Source organism: Aphelocoma coerulescens, chromosome 1A (assembly GCF_041296385.1).
Source record: "Aphelocoma coerulescens isolate FSJ_1873_10779 chromosome 1A, UR_Acoe_1.0, whole genome shotgun sequence".
Taxonomy (NCBI): Eukaryota; Metazoa; Chordata; class Aves; order Passeriformes; family Corvidae; genus Aphelocoma; species Aphelocoma coerulescens.
In genome coordinates this window covers 63,370,865-63,394,664 of record NC_091014.1, presented here as the reverse complement: position 1 = coordinate 63,394,664, position 23,800 = coordinate 63,370,865, and the positions used below count along the sequence as shown (strand labels likewise).

General features: G+C 38.8%; 1 protein-coding gene across 2 annotated transcripts in view; it reads right to left on the bottom strand.

Moving 5' to 3' along the window:
* The window catches only part of BRAF (B-Raf proto-oncogene, serine/threonine kinase), a 77,662-nt gene that overhangs the window by 33,677 nt on the left and 20,185 nt on the right, over positions 1-23,800 (bottom strand). For both annotated transcript variants that reach the window (XM_069003160.1, XM_069003158.1), the window contains exons 3-5: positions 16,622-16,885; positions 1,997-2,100; positions 1,185-1,287 (exon numbers count right to left, since the gene is read on the bottom strand). In XM_069003160.1, the coding sequence (XP_068859261.1) occupies positions 1,185-1,287; positions 1,997-2,100; positions 16,622-16,885 (471 nt within the window). The remainder of the gene's footprint in view (positions 1-1,184; positions 1,288-1,996; positions 2,101-16,621; positions 16,886-23,800) is intronic.

Below are 23,800 nucleotides of genomic sequence, written 5' to 3'. Positions count from 1 at the left end.
GCTACAGTTTTATGTATCAAACAGATTTACACAAAAGATTGTCTCCTTCTTAAACAGTTCTCATGCATTAAAACTTTTTCCAACTGTTTCTTGGAATTAATGCTTACTTCACTAGCAGTAAGAATAAGAGCAAAAAACCTGAAGCAGAACTTCACTATTATCATGTTAGACATAAACATTCAGAATTTATTTGGATACAACCTATAAAAACAAAAGCTGCTGAAATATTATTTCATATTCTGATTTTTCCAGAAGCCAAAGAACATTTCTATCCAATACTCACAGGACTGGAAATACACCCTGGCATAGATATATGTGTATATATATATACAGGGCTTCAGTGTACAGTTACACATAGAGCTGTAATTTTGACTACTGAAACTCAAACATTTAGACTCACAGAAAAGTGATCATGCATCATCCCCAAATTATAGGGGGTAAATGATTTAGTTAATTTTCAAATTTAGCAATACCTACCCTAAAAACACATTCTTAGTTCTATTATTACATGTGATAATCAGAATTTCAGAGGGATATACAAAATGTCAAGCCTACTAGAGTTCACTTGACTAGCCATAGCCCAAACAGCTTGTTGAGGTTGACTCAGCTTGCAGATAGAATTTTGCTGTTTTAAACTGAAATAGAAGGTCTTTCTTCCTGATGTGACAAACATTATTTCCAGGATTCTGTATGTAGCTGGAAACATTTAGACAGATTCTGTTTAGCAGCTTCCATTTACTTGGTGCCTTATCAGGTCAAAACATATTTGTGCACTGCATCACTGATGATGTCAGCACTGCTCTGGGAATAGTTAGTTCATTAGTTAATTGCTGCTGCAGAGCCAGCAGGGAGGCCCAGAATACATTTTATAGATACAGCAATACAAAAATAGTAGATTATTATTACAGCTCTGCAATGCAGTGCTGATTTAAACCCCCTACATTTATAGATTTTAGAGGGTGTATTCCAACCAAATGTGAAAGTTTTAAGGGTGATCAAGTACTCTAACATCACTTATTTCAAATACAATTCTATCTAATTCACTTAAGCTACTGTGATTAAAAACTTCTTTTGCAACTCCCACCACATCCCACAGATGCAAAATATTCCAAGTTGGTAATTTGAATTTGAAAGTACAAAGTTGATGTAACCCCACTCAACATCTCACAAAACCCAGTACATACGAAATTGTGTGTCGTAAGTGGCACATTCTCCAAAACTTCCACATGCAACTCCTCTCCCGTGAGCCAGGAAATGTCTGTGTCCCAGCCAATGGGCTTCTTCTCTCTAAAGTGCAAATAAGCCTCTCATTAGCATCAGCACACAAGCCCTTGCATGTCTCTTGCCAAAGTTGGGAGATCAGCTAAAAAGTTACACTGTGGGGGGTTGCTACCCAGTCTACCTGCAGGAAACTTCAGAAGCAAGACTTTAGGCTCAGTACATAGCAAACAAAACACACCTTCCCTGGACAAACTGCATGAAGGACATGCACTTTTTCAACCAGCTCCAGTAGTGGCCAATTCCTTGTTTCCAACGTGGCAGATGCCTTTTTGATCAGATAAAGTGTTTGTGAAGGTACCTGTTTTGTAAGAGTTCCAACAGAGATGGCTAATTGTCTACATGAAGATAATACACAAATTTTTAGGGCTGAAGACTCTTTCTCTTTTCATCCCAAGGGAACTCTGTCTTTAGTTAAGAATGCATTATAGACAAATGAAACAAAACCAAGATGTTAACACAACCTATCTAATACTTGTTTGGTTAGCCTGAGTTTGATTAATGAGTGTTTTGCTATAATCTCATATTATTTTTCCTTTCTCTGAGCATTTTCCTAGGAGTTAGACACTCTTTTCAACACACCTGTGATGTGCAAACTGTTTAGTGCAAAGTATCACTAATTCTGAAGTTTGTAAACAGCTTCTGGATACAACTCGCCATCTTGAGTAGCTCCAATAAGAGATTCTAAGAGCAAAAAAGCACCCTACACAAACCATACCCATCTTGTATTCTGTAAACAGCACAGCATTCTGGAATAAGTCCTCTCATCATCAGCGCTTTTTTTAGGCTGTCTCGGACTGTCACTCCACATCTTGCTGGAACCTAGAAGCCAAATATAAAAGAAATGAGTTAAAACAATTTCCAATTTATCCCCCCAAACTGATGCAAACATTTTGACTCTCAAGTGCTAAAACCCACTCATGAGGATGCTTTACAGAATTGTAGGTCAGAGTAGTTTTTCAAAACCTTTTTTGTACTGAGGCAAATTTTATTGCTGAATAGTATATGAGGAAAGGAGCTCAGCTAAAAGAGAGAACAAGCTCTACACTTCTTTTAACATTTAGAACGAAATCTTCACTCAGTTCCAAAAGTGACTTTCAAACTTCACTCAACTGGAAGAAACTGGAGACACAGCTCACAGAGAGCTAGTAACCACATACAGCTTTAATGTTACAGGCTGGCCTGAACATAAGTGGGGAAACATGCCAAGTGAAATTAAGTGAAGGAACTAACTTGGACTGCACTCAAAAAACCATTATGATAAAATGTAAGTATTTTATTTTCTATTTCTAAAACAGAAGATAAGCATGCAAACAAGTGAAACAAAACAGTCATCTGAGTCAGGCAGACCATCACCACTCACTTTAACCTATATTTGTAACTCTACAGATACGTCTTAAATGAAAAACGTATTACTCTCTTCTGTTTCCTTGCTTGAAAAGTTCAGATAACTAACAGGATGGGAAGAATGGAGGAGCACATTAAAACTAGCCAAATCAAGAACTGCACACTACGTAAAGGTATTTTCCTCACCTCTATTCTAATTGTAGGTATATCTTACACAAGTAAGTAGATCATCTCTAGGTATACCTGTCATTTAACTGCGTATAGTTACAAGCCATAAAAAAAGAATAATACATGATCTGGTGATTAAGTGTAGTTAAGGTATTGAATATTATCTACTATTTTTAGAACTCAATAGTGAAAATATTGAAGGCTTCAGGCACTGTACACACTGGGATATCTCCTATAATCATGGACAGTACCTCAAACACAAATCAGAAGAAAAACCCACCAACTTAACAAACCTGACAAGTCTGTCTGAACACCTGAAACTCAATTCTAGCTTGCAAGTGGCTTAAGCCAGAGCACTCAGTAGCCAAAAGCAGTCTTTTAATCAGCTTCAACTGGCTTTGGATCAGAGCCTAGTTTTTGTTCCTCGTGTTTAAATTTCCATGGGTATTTAGGGGCTCTATGTCCTACTTAAGCATGACAGTGCAAGGTAGCAGTCTGTTTCAAGTAGCTTTGTGAACACCACTTCAGGTCACACTATCTATTGCATTTCTAGAGCTCAAACATATGCTCTTTCAGAAGATACAAATTAAAGGAATATTTTGCTTCACTCTCTTTCTCTCATTAATGTCAAAGTGCCTCTTTACAGGATATTTGTGCATTTCATTGGTCAACACAAACATCTAAAAAAAAAGGGAATTTTTCTTAATTCCTTGTAAAAACATTCTATAGCGTACTACTTTATAGTCTTGATATTCAGCCTTAGGTGACTTTGGTTTACACATTGCATTCTTTTTTAATGTATCTTTTTATTAATCTAAGTAACTTTTTCCCATCCCAGAAGTTAACACCATGGTATTCAATCACCTGTAGCTCATTCTTCCAGCATAAAACATCCTTAATTGTTAATAATACCCATCACTGGTACTAAGAGGGAGCCTGGGAGCACCTATTATTGTCAACATGCTCAACAACATTCCACTGTAAACTAGCCCTCTGTTGCTTATGTTTTTTTCAAATTAATTGTTCACACCGAAACCATTTTTTATAGGGTTGTTCTGTGACTGGTAGCCCCTGCTCCCAAGACCTGGACACGTGGTTAGCATAACCAGCACCATGTTACCAGGCATGCAGTCATTCCCCGTGACTGAGTGGGTCATGCATTTTTTCTCTTTCCCCTCATTATCAGATACTGAAGGTCCTGTCAACCCAGGTGACCAACAGAAGAGATTTCTTCTTCCCCTCCCCACTGGCCTCAAGGTCCCTGGGCACCCAGCTGACTACTCCTTCCCTTGCCAACCCTCCTCAAGGTCCCAAGGGCACATGGCCACCAGGAGGTGGTGCTGGCCTGGTCACAGAACACGGATGGGTAACAGCACCCAGAGCCCTGTGTATAAATTGAGCAGTTACCAGTCTAAATGAGGGTCTTGGACCAGAGCAGCTGCTGGACACAGACCTGGGACCCACCAGTGCCCGGGAAGTCCTCTCCATTCTGCAAGGATGGAAGGTGTGGCTTGTATTCTTTCATACAAATATTGAGTCTAGATTATGACTGTTGTATTCATACAGTAAAACATCTATTAAAGATTTGTCTTAATCTGCAAAAGTGATTAGAAATTATAACTGAAGTTCTATTATAAATTCTGTATTATGCTACTTATACATTGCACAATATTGATTCTGCTTGTAGAACTCATGTGCCATTCTAATAATAAATTCTGTGCTATACTAATCATAAGATTGTTGAGAAAATAACTCTTTAATTGTCCCTATGATTTAGTGCCATCATCATTCTGCCAAAGTTCCCTGAAAGAACCTGTCTGTCCCTTAAGTGTCCTTCTCCCTGCCTCCAATATACATAATTACAAATAGAGAGTAAATATTTTTAACAATCTGACTAAAATCTCTGAGGATTTCAGAGGTGTGCTCCAACCTCCCACACACATTAGATCCAATCACAAGCCATTTCAATGCAGGAAGCAAGTGGTCTTTGGCTCAAGGCTATTTTTCCACAAAGTATAGCTCCTGCTGGATTGAGGTTGAGTCCCCACAGACAGTTCAGGTCTGCCTTTCCAGCAACCTCAGTCACTTCACCACTGATATCCACAGTGGCAGAAGAAACTGAAATACTTCAAAGGTGGGAGACAGATGATGGGGACAGAAAGGAGAATGAAGAGAGTCAGGAAAGAGGTTGGGCATGAAGGAGAAATGGGAGGAGAGGGCCAGGACAAACTTTAGGAACTTACTGGGGAAAGCATGTGTATACTGGGAGAGGGAATTGCTAATCAGCAGGTTGGTGGGAATTAGACATGCAAGTCAGAGGGAGGACAGACTGAAGAGCTGAGGCTGAGGGCAGGAAAAAAAAAGATGTGATGAACCACCTTGAAGGGAGAACTGTTTCCCAACACTTGGGGAAGTACTGGAAGTACATCCTGAACAGGAAGCTTTCAAGCTATGATTAGGAGAAAAGGTGGCTTTTTTTGGACAAGGAACATCGGGGGAAGGAAGTGCCTAAGAGCAGCAATAGAACCCAGCACAGAGTAGGAAGAGGTTCTAGCTTAGGCAGAAAACTCCAAAGCAGTCAGGATTAAAGGCAACCAGGTTAGTAAAATCTTGACCTATGTGAGGGAGTGGAACAGGACAAGGAGGAAAAGTCAAGCAGTAGGAAGATGACTAACATTAAAGAAGAGATAAGCAGTCTTGTGGTCACTGGAAAACATTTTCTTCCTGCAGCACTGATCCTCCACAAATGATGACAACATCCTCCAGTAACTCATGAAGCAAAGAAATGCATCAGGAACCTAGAAGTTCCAATGGCATTAATTAATTACACTGGTGTAATTTTTTTTCCTTTTAATTTTGCTAAAAACAAGACTTGTGAAGTTACAGGGCTTCTTTTAAGAGATCAATAAAGCTGGAAATGCAAACTCTCAAAATTTGGGAAGCATCAGAATGAAGGTTACCTACAGCAACACAAGTGCATTAAATACCCTGATCACTTATCATTTGCTATTCCTCAGTATTAGTATCCCAAGTCCCCTTCATTAAAATCCAAGTCCTATTTATGCAACTTGCAATTAGAAACATGGGTAGAACATTTGTTCTCTTCACTGCCATTTGCATCGAGATCCAGCTAAAATGCAAAGATCTGTTTTTATTACTTTCAAAAACCATCATGATCCTGAATCAGCATCGCATTTAGAACATTCTCTTACAGAGCTCCTGAGCAGAGAAACATAAGGCCAAATTAAAAGAACTTAGTGCTAGAATAAGTCCCTGTAGTATTGATTAATCATTTTCCCAGACTGGTACAGCATGGTCTATCACCATCTGTGCATGTAGCCCTTCAGCCCCCTCCTTCAGTCCCTACTAGTGCCTGCTGTAAATCAGAAATCTCACCCTCCAAAGCATTCCCTCTGAAACCTCTTTTTGCCCCCATCTTCTTTTCACCCCCAAATTACGGCAAATAAAAAGAAAAAGCTGGTTCCAAGAAAGTGATTTGGAGACCACCTCGGTCTTTAGAAAAACAAAACCCAAACGCAGCTCTTTTTTCCCAGCTAATAGACTCCTGCTGATTCCGAAGCAGGAGTTTCGGAACAGCTTCTTCCTCACCCCCAGGCAGAGGGAGGGTGCGTGGCCCCACAGCCTGGGAGGGGAGCGGGGAGCAGGAGCCCCACACGGCGCAGCCCCCGTGTGCCTGCCAGGAGCCGGCAGCTCCAGCACGGCAGGAAGGCACCAAGGCGGGTTATCAATTCCATCAAGAGTTTTGCCAGGATTCCCACAGAGCCTTTTAACTGAATCACATCAGCATTTTTCGACAAAATCAGTTCCCCAGGAGAAAATTTCTCATCGACTCCAAAACACAGCACTCTTAGGCCTGCAATCCACTACACTGGACAAAGCTGGCATTTTATTGAAACACAGAATATTTAATATTATTTAAAATCTATTTTGTTTGCATCCATCCATTATCTCTCGATCCCTCTGTTTTATAACTAAGACAATTCAAATATATTTCACAATGGTTACCACCTAGAAACTCATGTTGCTGAGCAGGGGATATACTTCCAAATCGTGACTGTTAAGGGCTTTCTTTTCAGGTTCCTTATATACCTAAGGTTTGTAGACCAAAAAAGGTTTAGGTTTTTATAGCAATTAGAAAGTTGATTCAGCAAGCAACTTTCAAAAGTGAAGAGTATGAAAGTGTGGGCTATACAACACTAAGAAACAGTTCAGAAGCTGCCAACACACACTGCAAGGTGTATTCAGTGTGTAGCTTAATAAAACACCAGAGAAGATAATTTACTTGAGCATCCTAAATTGGCAAGTAGCAACTCAGGGAGACACCAAAACACATGCTCAAGTTTGCAAATGTTAAGCCCCAGGGAATAAGATTGAAAATTATTCCAGATTGTAAAAATTTTCAAAGCAGTCTTATTACCTAGACAGATTAAACAGAACTATAGCCCTTAATGTCCTCATTTCTTTTACTCACCTGAACTGTTTCTAAGGACAGTAAGTATTTGTAACAATATTATTGATATATATTTAGTACTGCAGCCACAAGTATTTAAGCAATGCATAATAAATAATTTATTTCTGTAAATCAGGTCATTCCCGATTCAGTAAGAAATTCAGGGCTACGTCCCTAAATAACTCTTACATCACTTTTCTAACATCAGACTAGAAACTGGCATAGTCTCAGTAAGTTAAAAATGCTTCCTTATACCAGTGTAGTTTCCAATATTTTAGAGCAATAGAGAGACTGAAGAGACTGAGAAGTACCTCAAAAAAGCAATGCAAAGGTATTCTCTGAAAGTGGAGAGGCTGGTCAGCCCTGAATATCCAGTATTACACTTCTCAAACCTAGTTAGCTGGCTTTATTTTTCCCTCAGCCTAGCATTGCAGTTCAACTCACTTTAGCCAAGTGTAATGTATGTATGGTATGTAAGGTATGCGTAATATACCTTAGAGATTCAGAGCAATTCCAAACAATCAAGCAGACTACTGGGTACAACAGTGGAAATACGCCAAGTAGAATGGATTTGAAATATCACTTCAAAGTATTTGCTTACCACAACATACACCCTCTGAAAGATCACACTTTTTTCTCCTCGATATCCAAGACTAAAAAATTTCAGCCACATGTTCACAGAATTCATTGTGTTGGGAGAAAGTTAAGCTAAACTGTACTTTTGCCAAATAATTAGTTTGGCCTGCCAGCATGTCAGGTTTTCTGGTAAAATCCAAACATGAGATCCACATTTAATTTTTCATCTTACCTATGGAGGACAAATATTTCACCAAATCAGTAAGCCAATTCCTACAGCACTAACAGATAAAATTACCCTCCTTTGTGGCAAAAAGGACATAAGATGACATTGAACATCACATCCTCTAGAAAACAAAGAGCACAGCTTTCAGAAACAGCTGTTCTGGATATCAGGACATGAAGCTCTGTCCAGTTTCCAGGAGAAAGCAGCAAGAAAACACATTCTTAATGAAGCATATTAGTGAGACAAATGAGAGGCAGTTTCATTGCATTAAATCTTTTTTCCAATGGAAATTGAACAGAATTTACCTGTTTTACAAAGCTGTTACCATTAAATCAAATGCATTTCCTTTAACTTGTAAAGACATGGGTTACCAGCACCCATTGGCACCTCCGATGCAATTATGTGTCCCTGCGTGTAGAACACAACAGACTGATCTATGTCAGTGCAGAAATACTTTCTCAAAAATATACCATCACTCAACCACACTGGATGAAACCTGTTGTACCTAATCAAGGCCCTCCACGTATAATTTTTCAAGCTTTTGAGAGACAGCTCCTGAACTGTGTTCCGGAGAGTACTGATCATTTTAAAGGGGACAGTGGAGAGCAGATCACCATCTTCAAATTTTAGTTAGGGTGAATACCAGTGGCAGAAATTGTGAAGGCTGACAGTGACCTTCTAGTAAAATAAAGTTTGGAAAATATGGCTTTAGATTTCAGACTTGAGAGAAATGCTCATCTAGAAAAATAGCTGTAGCCACTAAACGGGCATGAAATGCCAGGACCTTGTGGTTTCTGTTCAAAAGACAAAAAAGTCAGCTGGCTGCTCTCCAAACCAAAACCCACAGGCATTAGAAATTTAAGGTACAAAATAGTTGAAATAAATCCTTGAAATAGGTCAGACCCAGAGTTCACTTTAGATTTCTGTCTCAGCTGATCACACTCCAAGTGCTCTAAAGGAAGCGTGGGGGCAAGAAACTACAGCAGAAGGGCTAAAATTCACATCCTTCTCTAAACGCTTGCAACTGATCCTAAAACCATCTTCAGGTAGTATAGACATTCTCTACAAATATTAAAACTCTCTCTGGCTAGTTTGCTTAAACAACACAAGAAGCATGAATTTAAGTATTACTTACTAGACATGGAATTAAAACATTTATTATGATTATTTTCAGATTTGTGACTTGCATTCCATTTCACTGAGTGCCTGCCTAGCACATTATGAGGTAAAGGAAGCATGCTCCAAACAGTATTTTTTTCTATCATTCATTACTTTCGACAGAAAGACTTTTCATCTCATAAGGAATCACTAAACACTCCTTACTTGAGTAAAAAACAGCGATCAATGTTGCACATGGCATTCCAGATGACAGGCCATCAGTTTTATAATGGCAAGTTTTCAAAATTGTTTCACTTTGCAATCTAAGACAGTGTGTCAATAAAACTGTAGTAGATTAAATTACTCTTTTCAACACATATGCCTTTGAATTTATCCAGCATTTGAGGGTAGCTTGTGGTGAGTTATCCCTGGCAGGCAGCTAAGCACCACCTAGCTGGTTGCTCACTCCCTTATCAGTGGGAGGGGAGAAGAGAACTGGAAGGACAAAAGAAAGAAAACTCCTTTGGGAGGATAAAAGACAATTTTATAAGTGACAGAATAAATTTTCCTAGTGATACAGAAGTATCAAGTCAAATTTACTTGAAAGTAAACTAACATTTATTTCATGCCACCAGTCTGTGAATAAGATGCATAAAATTCCAAAGTATTCAGATACATTCAGCAATCAGCCATTGGCACAGGCTAAAAATAAACTCAATTTCCGCTGCATGTTTGATATAACATGGGAGGTTTTAATTGTATTTTTGATTAGAAAAACCTAATCATGTCAAACCAGGTGTGTAATTAAAAGCAAGAAACTGGTTTATTCAGCTGCTTGAACATCCCTTCTCTAAATTTTCCTTATACTTGACAGGTGAAACTGGTAGGGCAGCTTAAATGCCTACAGAAATCCAGTGCTTACTACTTAGCAAGCTTGAGGCACAAACTCATAGCATAAACTACAGAAAGCAAGATGCAAATCTGAAGTCAACAGAAATGAATCAAGTACCAGATTTAAAAACAGAATATTTGAAGGATCCCAGTTGTGCATGCATGATGAATTAATTTATGCTAAGAATTTACATAGAATAAAAATAGCTTATTCTTCTAGTCTTCATGACTGCAGAGATCATCACATGATTGCTTACCTAATTAAAAGGCAGATGTACTAATAAACCAAGGTGTGACAAGAGTGAGACACTTAAGAATTGTCCCCATGCACAGCATTCACAGTCCTGTTTAGTTCCTTTAACTCTTAAATGTTCAAATTGTCACTTTTAAAAACAGTCTCACATTCACATTTTGAGAACTTCCATTAACTTTCCAATATATGTGTAACTATGAGACACATATGAAGCATACCAACACAAAACCAAGCAGAAAAGCTTTGCTGGCCCAGATTTATGCTGAGTTTTTACACAAAGCATCTCTAATTACTCTTAAACTTCAAAATAAAGCAAAACAAAGAACAACCAAAGCCCACACAATATTCTGTAGCTGAACATAGAAGAAAGGGTAACTTCTTTTGTTACCCGAAGCATTACTTTCAGTTTAGAAGCTACCATGGAAATTTTTTGACCTTGTGCTGGGTGATAACACACAATGGTTTGATCCTACCTATCAAGAATCTGCAGGCAACTGAAGTACTTGGAGGCCACCAAGCTTTCTCAAAGCATGCACAGCATCTGTGGTTTTTTTTTTTGTTCCCCCTTGCTTCACTGTCCCCCCTCAGATCACTATAGATAGAAATGGAATTCAAACTGACCAAATCCACTCCCTGCTCATGCTGACAGAGAGAAAGAAGGCACTGGAGCTGGGAGAGGATCCTTTATAAATGCAACTGGGAAGAGCAGTGGAGACTCCTTACCACCCTCACAGCCACTCCACCAAGAAGGCCAGAAGACATGAAGTGAACACATCCTCTGGAAGCTGGTAATGTGCAGAAAGCAGCAACAGACTACAGCAATGAAGCACAAGACCTATCACCACCTGATGCCTTTCAAATGCCCATCATTTCTTACACCTCATCACTGTTTTCCTGTAACTTTCCACGTTCCATACCATCACTCAGTAGAGTTCATTTGCTTTCAGACTGGATTTTTTCCCACTCTAAGTAGTTGTCCAGAAGGGATTTCTTGGGTAATCAGAAATATTCAGGGCTGCTACTCAGCAAGTTATATGATCTTGTTCATGAAGTACTTGAGTTAGAATCCCACTTACTGCACTCTCCTTTCCTAGAATTCTCTCCTTCTTCCCTTTTGCTAGGACTTCACTACAACATCAGAAACTTCCTAATATTGTTCCTCTGAGGAGTTATGGCCAGTTTTAGCTACTTGTTTTTATACCATGCCTTGCATTAAATGGCATTTCTCAGAAGCCCTTATGTCACTCAGTATAAAGCAGCATGTGGCACAGAACATGATTACTCACACTACACGTAACCACGCCCATGGAATTCCTAACCACAAGACACAAATTTCTAGTATCCATAGCATGCATTTAATGGAGGCTGAACAGAGCGTTTCCAAATAGAAAACACTTAAACTCCTAAAATTCCTGAGTGACAAATAGCTCAAATTTGGAAGACAACCCACGGAAAATACCGTACATGCCTGACCTATTCTTCTGCTCTTTCATCATGACAGAGAGATACTCCAGATATGTCCACAAAATGTTTATTCCATTCCAGGTTTCAGAATGCTTTCCTCCAAGAGACCAGCATCAACTGATGGACCACAGGAAAACTGTCTAAAAATTTGTACTAGCATTTTAAGGTCTACAGTGAGCAAGCAATGTAATTGGATTAATCATTTAAACTATTTTGTCAGCTTCCACAGAGCAAAACTCGGATCTGTTTTTGCAATTGGGAATGGAGGTTTTTTCCTTATCCCAAATCTACCCGTTAAAAATTGATGTACAAAAGATACTTTACCCAGGTCCTCAAAGAACATTCCCGCAACCCTCAAAGAAAAAAACCAAACAAAAAATAAAACAACAAAACAACCAAAACAACAATCCTCCCCCCCAAAAAAATCCCCACACAACTCAAAGCAATCCCACAAAATGCTTAAATCCTGCCCTATATGCAAATACCACATTCCTGTATTCTTTACACTCACAGAAAGTTTTTATATTCATTGCCTGTAACTCCTTCACTTCATTTTAAACTTTTTCAGTGTCTTCTTCCTCCTATATAAAGCTGAAGTCATCCTATTTGTTCCATACCTCTGGATCAGTTGATAATCACCATTCTCCTTGAATTACTGTCCCTTCTCAACAAGCAGCTATGTGTCTACTTCTGTTTATTTGCATGAGCACTGTCTTCTGTCTCTTTTCTCTCTCTGCATGCACATTCAGTCGGACAATTTGGGAAAAAAAATCCTAATCCACACCACAACTAAGAATGCCCAAGGCTGTGCTCCCTTCTACCAAAACCTAGTCTTAGCATGTAACATGATCTCTCAGACTTTCAGCATTCAGCAGGATATCAGAGTTCTTGTACTTTCCTTCCACCTCCAGAAGCTCTCCCTCAATTAGCAGAGTTGTTACTATGCATACCACAGACATTTAGATTCCTAACCCAGTGTTAAACTAGTATTTCCCCAAATTCTGCCACCGCTTGGATAAGCCTCATCAACTTGTTCTACAAAGCAACTTTTCATCTCAGGTGGACTTTCACCATCTTGCATTTTTATGATTTCAGCATCCTCCTCTCTGGCCTAGAACAAAATGGAACAAACCCACCTGCACAGACTTATCCCAGTCATATTTGTGTGGAATGCTTCTCCAAAGGACATGTGTCTTGCCAGTTGAACTAAGCCAATAAGGAAAGAAGTATACATGTTTATCTCTCTGCATTATAGGGGGAAAAAATTCCCCCAGCACAGAGAAGAAAAAACAATCTTGTTTCTTCTAGGAAGTTGTTCAGAGAAAGAAACTTCTCTTCGTCCCTTTCCAGGCCAAGGAAAATAATATTTTATTTCTGACACTACTTATTCATTGATTCCCCTCCAGCTCACTGAGGTGACTATGTGGTTTTGCTTTCAAAAAAAAGTTACTTCTGAACCGTGTCCTGTAGCGAGCTGAACCAAAATGATGAGCAGCGTTAGGCTTTGCCACAGACCAGTCAGGCTTTCAGGCAAGCACCTTCACACCTTGTCCTCCATGAGGAAAAGGTTCGTGAACACTCTGCCTTGTCATGACACACACAAAGAAACTTCCCATCAGCTACACCACCTCTGCACCACAATCACACTGAACACCACGGTCTCATTTCTTTGTACTCCCATCAGTTTCCTTAAATTGTATTTTGAACTGGAGTTAGCTCCAACAGATGTATTTGCTTGATCCTACACAAACAATAACACATAGAGAACTCTCAACTAACAAGGCAGTTGCTAGTCAAAAATGTAAGATATGCAAGCAACTCCCCCCCATTTCCTGCATTTTTAGGAGCTCTAAACAAATAGTAGAAGGCTGTTGGAGCACTTGGGATTGCTTCAGAGTGATCAAAGATAAATAACAAGGTTGTTTCTCCATTACCAACTCAATTCCAGTCACTTTAAGTCAGTTTAAGAAATGTTATGGCATTCCCAGACAAAAATAAACAGACTCCTTAGGATCTGACAACATTTCTCCCCTCCTGAACTGGAAGTAAAGACTGAAATTATTATGGTGTTATTAACAAGATTTTCTTTCAGAAGTAAGTATTAATTGAAAGCAATTGAGGTGGGGAGAAGATTGCTGCAACACTGCAACTTTACCAGTATCTCTCCTTTCCAGCCACCTGCTTGACTGTAGAACACATCAGCCTTACTGTAACAGCCATAAGGAATGGGAACTAGGGCAGGGGGAAGGCTCTAATGGCAGGTACCATGTACTTCCACAAGGAATCATCTTCCTGCTTCAACCCATCACAAGCTGCCCGGTATACTTGAACATGCTGAACTACCATCACAGCTACATAAGCAAATGGCTCAGTTAATGGGCACAAGTGAGACACAACCGGTCTGTTTCTGAAGCCAGAGGTTACGAAGGAAGACAAATGTGTGCAACACTTCTCTATCCACTGAGAGAATGAAGGAAGCAGTCTCAGTGTTTACTGAAAAAAATGCTGGATGCTTTTTTAGGCTAGTAACCTATCATCTGACTGCTAGCCATTAAAACTGCACTGTAAATCACAGAATCTTACATTATGGCACCCAAAACTGCACACAGTGCTCAAGGTGAGGCCACACTTGAGTAGAGGAGGAGAATCACCTCTAGCTAGTGATGCTGTGCTTGATGCTCCCCAGCATTCAGTAAGCTGCTGCAGTTCCTTCTGAATTGTGGTTGCTCCTGGCATTTCCTCAGTTTCCAACAGACTACATATATAGGATCAATAAATACTAAAACCAAAGTAATTCCATTAAGAGTCATCATATAAGAAATTCCTGACTTTCTCAATAAAATGAGCACTGGTTCAAGTTTCAGAGAAATGAACTTCAGTTCCAAGGCCAATAACCCCCACACTCAAGAGCTCCTATAAGCACCATTTCTCAGCTTTAAACCAGAGATAATTTAACAGTATTTGAAAAAAAAAAAAAATAAGGAAAAAAGTTCAACTTAGTAACACAACTTGATCCAAGCAATATGTAAAACTGAAATAAAAAGAACCAAAGCAAGCTGGAAACTAGTTGCAAAGCTGGACTTGTTCAGCCTCCAGTAGAAAGCTGGGGACAGAATCAAGAGCCTCTACCTGACTATACCCAAGTTAAACCACATTGACCTGCTAGAAGGAGCATCTAGATTCAGTGCTGGGAAAAAAAGAACAGGATTGAGGAGGAGGTAAAAAAGGAGAGACAAAGAAGCAGAACAAGAGTATTGCAGATGAGGGGAAAAGAGTAAGAGTAGAATTATACTATGTGGTTTAGAGGACAGGAGAACACATAGGAGAGACAAAAAAGGTAATGCACAGAACAGCTCAGGAAGTGATATGCTGTGATCCTTTACAGGAAAGAAACAAAACCGACTTGTGAGCCCCATGACAGGGGCTGCAAATAGCCAGACAGAGTGGGACAGAACACATGAAGAAACCAGAGTCCCTCCAAAATCCAGTACCTTCTCTCCAGATTTTACTCTGTGGGTAGTACTGTGTGCTTAGACTTTCCTCAAGAGACAGATAACAGAATCACCTGGCTTTACACTGTACATTCTGCAGTGGTCACAGTCTACACTAAACTCCCATTCCCTAGGTCAAAAACCCAGTATTACTTTCAATCTTCAGCAATATCTTGAATAATTAAGCAATATTAAAAAAGAAAATCAGGTGAAAACAACCGCCCTCCAATGCTGTTCCCACTTTAAGTCTCTTGCTCAGTAGGGTGGGGGAAGGATGAAAGGAAAGTGGTAGAGAAAGGGTGAGGGCATGTTCCAATGCTCAGCACTACTCAGTTTATGTTATCTTCTTTTTACCAGCAACTCAATTTCAACAGGCAGTAACAATCCAGAGATAGCTGACACCTGACTGACCGCTGCAAAACATCCTGGATTGACATGGACTCTTGTTGTCCATTCATTTCCCACCCTCTCTGGAAATACAGCTCCCCTGCTAAATTTGGATTACGTACCACCTTGCAAAATAGAGCCTAGACTATGGCTTGGCAATAATTTCATGTATCACAGTTTGCAGTGTATTACTCTAAAGCACATATCAAGGCTCTTCAGTTGGCAGCTCTTAACTGATTAAAAAAATCCCTTCTCTAGCAGCAAAAAGTCAACTACTCTTCCATGACTTCAGGAATCACTGTAACATTGTCAAAACTGATAAATGCCAGGTTTCAAACAGTTTGTGGGCAACATTTCTTGACCCCTCTAATAGCAACCATGCCCCTCCCCATGCCAGTTCTCTACACAAGGCCTGAGAGCATCATGGTCTCCACACAAACACTCACCACAGTAAGTAGGGAGGAAAAACAAAAAAAGAAAAACCCCCAAGCAATCCTGCACAGCCCTTCTTAGCTGCAAGAGGCTGGTTCTTGCTCTAAAGAACCAATGCTGCAAGTAACTCTGACAACATAGAAAACACTTCCTCCATCTTGCCCTGTTAAACTAGTCAATAATTTTGTATAATACGAGAAATAGCCCTCACTGTCCCTTTCTAACTACTGTAAAATGGTAAATTACTATTTATCCAAAAGCTGGTTTGAGAAGACTATTTCTTGAGGTATCTCCATAGTTATAAAACTCCTGAAGGTTCTGTATTCTGTATTATTGCTCTAATGGACTTCTTTGCATTAATCCTGTCAAAAACATTCACTAGATCAAAACAACTGAGTGTGGCAGAGCACAGTTATCATGACACTTTCTCTGACCTCCTCACAGGTAGTTTTTCAGCTCTTAAATTAACTTTTGCATACAGAGGGAGAGAGATACAGGAAATATTCAAGCTACAAGTATGTGAATAGAAACTGACTCACCACAGTCCTTTGCTTGTTGGGCAGGAAGACTCTAACAATAGGCTTCTGTGGAGACTTAGGGTTATTCCGTGACATATCAGCAGGGTTTTGATAAACTGAAAGGGATGAAGGTGCTACAGAGAGGCTAGAGGAGGAAGATGATGCAACTGTGTCTGTAGAAGCTGAACTGGAGACAGAGAAATCAGTTCCATTCCCCATGGATTCCAGTAACTGCTGTTCTCTCTGCTGTAGAGCATCGAGCTTGCTGGTGTACTCTTCATAGGCCTGTAAAGGAACAGCAGCTGTTTTAATCAAGCAGTAGCCTCAGACAAAACCAGAAATCTAAATTTGGAACAAACACGAAACAAAACACTTCCTAAACTAATACAAATTTCCCAGGAATAGGAACAAAATGGCCTGGTCAAATTTTTCAGGACACAATGAAGGAATGGCTTTCAATACATCATGTTAAACCTTCTGAACCAACAAGTAATGTTTTAATAAATTAGATGAAGAAATGGATAAAAGAAATCGTAAGTTACAGTTTCAAAGCACCTGCACTGAAGATTCTAATACACAGTCTCTTTAAAAAAAACCTGAAATCTTTAACAAATGTTGTCAGCTGCACTGCTGAAATTACTGTGCTCCAGATAAATTTATCATTCTGTTGGAATGACAGTTAAATACCTCTAATGCAATAACTAAGAGAAAGCTCAAATCTGCTTTTAATCATCTGTATCTGACAACTCACCTAGCTCACTGTTCACCATCGTTCACCTCTGGCACCATCCTTTCATACCAAATGGGACAAAAAATGTTTTTCATTTAGAACACAACATAGTTTGCCCTGTTTCAAAGCCAACGAAAAACATGGAAAAGTGTTCCTTTGAAAGTTTTTTTAACATCTTTTCAGCATGTTTATGTAAAACCTGATTACACAGATCAAGTTTCTTAAACAAACAAACAAAAAAATCAGTAATATTAAATTTGCCCATTAAGTCTTTATTAAATGTAGTCAGGTTAAACAATAGTGCCAAGATCTATAAAACAAATACATAATCAGTATATATTTTTATTTCAAGTTTGTTACCCACAACTTTGTAACAAGAAAAGTATTCAAGTACTAGAACCATTTCTTCAGTATATAAATTAGTAGAATATCTTTAAAAACCTGAAACAGTTTAGCAACCTGTGTTTCACGCTACAGAAGCGTGTCAGTGTTAACTGGAATGTTTAGACCTTTACAGAAAAGAAGAAACAAAGATCTTCCAAACCTAACACGTAAGCAATAGGGAACGGAATTTTCTACTTCTCTCTACAGCAAGGCCAAGATCCATACCAATATGCATAAATTCTTCAATGATATTTTCAAGTGTATTTATACAAAAGAAAAATACTTTCTGGTTCTGTTGTTTAAAATTATTAATTTTATTTCCTTTCCTAGTTTTTTGTTCATAACATCTTGCTAATTAAAGTTACAGGAGAATTTAACTGACCAAAAAGTCTGCAGCATCTACACGTGGAAAAAGAAAAATAGAGAAAAAATAACCAGCATTCAGTACTGTAGCCACAAGTATGACATTTTATTAGGAGTTTATTTCTCCAATTTATTTCTCCAGGTTAAATGTGCAGGCTCATCTAATCCAAACTGGTTTTGCTGAGTAAACAGTGGCTCACCCCTCCCTTTTTAAGAAAGCTTAGCATCCTCCCAGGATGGACCTATGTTCAAAATGAGTCATCACCCCAACAGCATTAACAAAGAAATGATAGTTTGACAGTGAGGAATAAGAAAGAAAAAGCATTTTAAAGAATGGTGGTGAACATCACAGTTGCAAATTCTAAATTTTATGGGTTCCACTTCTGATAAACATATATAAGCTGCAAGAAACTGAAAACTATTTTCTATTTCTTTTAAGACAGAAGATGTCTAGCATTTCACAAATAGACCCCAAACTCTGAGACTTAAAATCAAAACATCTTCACTCTAACCCAATTGTACTGTCAAAAAGTAAATTGAAAGGTTACAAAAAATGGCATTTTTTGGCTTTAGAGTAACACATGTGTCTCTCCTACTTCCAGGATCAACCTCTAATGGAAACTTGAGTAAAAGCTCCATGTGTCAAGAAATTATTTTCAGTAAACAAAAATTAGGAAACATAAACTGTTACCATTTCACCAATACTTCTCTAAATACTTACTTCCCTTTCTCATGAACATTGCAAAATATTATTCAAACACACGCAACATTACATTGCTTCCGGACACTTGTGGGTTAGTTCCTTCACAAAATTACACACAACTTTCAAAATACTCAATCCTACAATGTTTACATTGGCAGCTTAATCTGTCACTAATGCAAACTCCAAGTCAAATGATTTATCTTAAGAGAATAAACAATGAGTATGGAAAGCTGGGAGCTGCTGCTGGCTTTGGGTTCTATACCACTGATTTCTGCAAAAAGCCCTGTATTTTTTGTGAGAACAAAAGCTCTCAATTATGCTACAGCAATTCAGTGTCATAGCAGAAGATCCCCTAGTAAAACATAAAGGAAGCAGAAATGCATTGCTGAACTTTAAGTACAATTTTCTCTCTAAAAAAAAGAAAAAAAAAATCTCCTTATACAAAAAGAGCAACAGTACATGCAGCAGAAACAGAATACCTCCAATAAAATTTCATTTCGCTAAGGTTAAGTACTTTGGAGAAACAAAGTTTCATCTGATGATTACCACAAATAGACCTTAAAAAGGCAACAGCACCCAGTCAAGACAGAATTACTCTACAGAGTTAAATTCAATGATTGTTACATCAGCAAAGCTGACATATGGCAAGTATTTCTAGCTAAAAGAAAGATTATACTGCAGATTTGGCTATCTACAAAACTGATCTGCAGTAGCACAGCCACCTTAGCAGATGGGCATCAACAGCTACACAAACCTTCAAGTCAGTCAAGGCCCTCTAGGTCAACCATGAGGTTTATTTCTGACAGTGTTTTTCAAAAACAAACTGTAAAAATTAAAATTAGGTCACAGAATCATAAGATGAATATTCAAACAAACCATTAAATCAAGGATTCTGAAGGCATTTCAGAAGGAAGAGTTTATGAAATCTAGACTGCAATCCAATCAGTTTACATACTCCCATTAAGAAGTAATGTTCTATGTAAAACTTAAATCTTGCTTGATATAGAATCACAAGACAGAAAAAAAAAAAAGGAATAAAAAAGGTTGGAAGATATCCGCAGAAGTCATCTAGTCCAAACAAGTGTTTAGCACAGACATTATTTTAAGTTCAATGAGGCTGCTCAGGGCCTCACAGGTAATGCCACACAGGTAATGAGTGGATGGATGGGTGCCTCTTCATGCTGGCCACATTTGCTGATGCAGCCCAGCGTGCAGTTTGCTGCTGGCATCGTCAGGGTGGGTCACTGACAGCTCAGACTGCTCCCAGCCTAATGTGAACTTAGTTTTATTTCACAAAGTATGTATTTGAAAAGTTGAATATTAGATTAAAATTGGCAGAACTTGTAAATCTACACATAATCCTGTGGCTATCAAAAATAGAACAAAAAGTGAATTTTAATTATATTGCACATCAGTATATTTGCATACCATATAATAGTCTTATACATGTGAGAATACCCCTGAAACTTCAGCTAAGTAAAAGGCATCAAGGCCTGATAAGCTACAAAGTCCAACTAAAGCATTATAAGATGGCATGTTTATATTCAGTGTGCACACATGCTGAAATACAACTGCTGTCTTATTCTGCTGTATACATTCTGCAGTTTTAACTGTTGTATATACTCAGGAGCAGCAACCTTAAAGTTACTTCCTAAACGTTGCAACCTACTGACAAAAGAAAATGACCTCAGAAGTCAACAGAATTTGAAAGATGTAATGCAGATATGCCAAAAGAGTTCTGATGACAAGATGAGGACAAAGGGTTTTATCAAAAATACGCCTATTTTTTTCTTACATATAATTTATATTCTATTTGAAATTTGTTTTCTTGGGCCATGACCAGGCTATACATTCTAGTGACATCATCTAAGGAAATAAAAAGCAACAATTTAAAAATTTTAATTAATCAGTGAGAAACCCAAGTAGAAAAATGTGATTTCTCCTTCTCTCTGCCCCTTACTACATCTGGTTAGAACACCAGTCTAAACTCAAGCAGGTAACTGTCTTTGTCACGCTCCCTCTCTTCCTCAGTCAACTTTAGATACTATCCACACAAGACTTAAAAGCCTGAACTGCAGGTTCCTGGTCTTTGAAACTGAGATTGTGTTTCTATTTAAAAGATGTCTGACCTTTTAGGCTGTTGATCAAATGCAAATCCCACTAAGTTAAATGGGAGCTGAAGATAGACAGTAACATATGTCACGACTTCTTCATTTAGTAAGACTCCTAAATCTGTACTTAGTCTAACTTTAGACACTCCAGTTTTGGTCCAAAATATTTGAACAGCATCTGTTAGGAGCCTGGTAAAAACCAATCTGAAATTCCCCAGAGGGCCACCAGGTTTCCCAGTGTCTGTATGCAGTGTTAGCATTTTCCTGGAATCCCACAGTCTGGAACAATCTAAGATTCATCACCAAGATCTATTTCAGACTGTACCTGCCTGCTGTTGCAATAAGCATACTTCAGATCAGCAAAGAGGTAATCTTCTTTAATTAACTAATTTGACCTCCTGCATGGATTCTTCAGATATACAGGAATAAGAAATTAAATACCCTCCTGATGTTCAACAGCTGAACTCTCAAAACTGAGAACAGCAATGCCTCTGAATAAAACACATGCAGGCAAAGAGAAAGCCAGGAAAAAAATAAAAATCACGGTAGCTGGGGGCAAACATGCCTCTACCCCCACGATTCTCATTTTAAATTGCTTCCAAGAGTAGGAGTAAGAAAGAGAATGATTCCTTCAAGACAGTATTAGAAAGCTGACCGAGTTTTAAAACTTATTTTGATACCACTGTAATTCTGTGCATTTGCATAATGTTCCATTTTGTGTGGAGTCCAAATTAAAAAAACAAAATCAAACCAAACAAACCTCAAAAGACCTGGCAGCTTAGTCTTGGACTGTTAACTGAAGTAACCTACTGGTCCAGAATGCAACCCCATCCCAGACAAGAATTTACATGCGAATGGGCCAAAACTCTTTCAGTTCTCAGAGGTAAGTGCTGGTAGGTAATACTGTACACATGACTATGGGGTAAAAAGGACACAGCAGCTGGGAACTTTAAAAAGGTAAGGCCTCCCTGAACAGTCATTAAGAGTCTACAAAGGCTAACAAATCTGATTAAGTCATTTAACCACGATCCCTACCTTCTGAGTTTGAGCTGAGTGCTTCTGGCCAGCCTGGGTCTGTGCAACCCATTTCAGTTTGTACACTGCATTTGTTACCAATACACAGGCCTTTATTCTCCTTTCCTTAACTCAGGTTATCCTTTTCATCAGTATTTTGTTGGTAGAGACAAAAGAAATACAAATTTTGATGGACGTTCCAAAGAATATGTCAGTGCATATTTTAACCATTTTTGCTAAGTGAATCCCAGGTTTTGCCAGTATCATAATAGCAGCCTTCTTTGCAGTAAAGATTTCCAATATTTACAATGCTTAGAAAAACCCTTAGGAAAAGGGTTTTTCCATGGTGAGTCACAAACTATGTATTTTGGGAAACAGCACTTCAAGGACTGATATAAGGCACTAAGAAATTATGTGGGAAGACAAAAATCATTGATGTTTTCAGCTACCAAGATACAGAGTGCTTCCAACAAGTGTGGTAAAACCTATTGAGAAGCTCCTGCAGCCTCTTTTCGAGGAGAAAATGAAATACAATTAATGATATTTCTACATCTACTGAGTCAAGCAGTTATTTCAAATATTTGGAGCACCTCTCCTATGAAGACAGGCTGAGAGAGTTGGGGTTCTTCAGCTTGGAGAAGGCTCCAGGAGACCTTACAGCACCTAAAGAGGCCCTACAGGAAAGCTGGAGAGGGGCTTTTTACACAGGCATGTAGTGACAGGACAAGGGGCAATGGCTTTAAATTGAAAGAGGGTGTGTTTAGATTAGATATTAGGAAGAAATTCTTCACTCTGAGCATGGTGATGTATGGAGCAGGTTGCCCAGAGAAACTGAGGACAGCCTGTCCGTGAACTGCTCTAGGGATGGGGCTTTGAGCCATTGTTCTAGTTGGTTTAGTGAAAGGTTACCAGCCCACGGCAGGGGGGTTGGAACTTGACGATCTTGAAGGTTGCTTCCAACCCAAACCATTCTGTGGTTTGACAGTGATTTCCAGGGGTCTGTTTGAGCTGAGTTCACACACAGTGATTGGCAGAAGTTAAAAGCCAAGATTACATAAGAAGGAAATCTGGCTACAAGCCATTTTTGGATTTTAATACAGTCATTGCTTACTAGATTGATTCTTTCCTTCAGACAGAACAAACAGAAAAGTTTTTCTTAACATCATATTAGAGAACATTGACAAGATTCCCAAAGCTATTACTAATTATAATGATTAGAAGAAAATTGTGTCGTTAATGACAAATGTTCTTTTCTTTTTTCTGTACATTTTGTTTCCTGCCTCTGTACCTTAGACAAACACTCAGAAGTCTCTCTGCAGCTCTGGTCTCCCTCCTGAGCCCTAATTTTCCTGCCCAGGGAGGACCAAGGCAAGCAACTTGCTGCCCTCCAGCTTCACACTACATTTTCCACCCAGGCTTGCACTCTCTGCTCTACTCCCCCTGCTCCACACTCACCTTTATAAGACCATCACTGAGGAGTGATGGATCAAAGCAGGGAGATACCCCTACATCTGAGTATTCCCTCTTGCAGGAATAATTAAATATATGCTGAACTCAACACAGCACATGTCAATCACTTTCGGTATTTCAAGGAAAGCATTCCTCTTTCGTAGTCAGTTGATGAAACCCAAAATGATGGCTCCAACAACAGCTGTCAGTTTTAAAGTTCTTTTGACGTAAAATGCGTTGACACCCTCTCCTGAATTTGGAGGAAATAAAAAAATCTGAGGGGGGTGAAAATTTTGTCTTCACTCTCAGATGAACATAGAAACAAAAGCTTCAAAAAGTCTTGAGCAGCTGTAACTATGGCATAAATTCCTTTTTATTTTTAAGAGATGTATGTTTTATATTCAATGCACAAATAATTTTACTATAACCTTTGAATGCTAAATGTT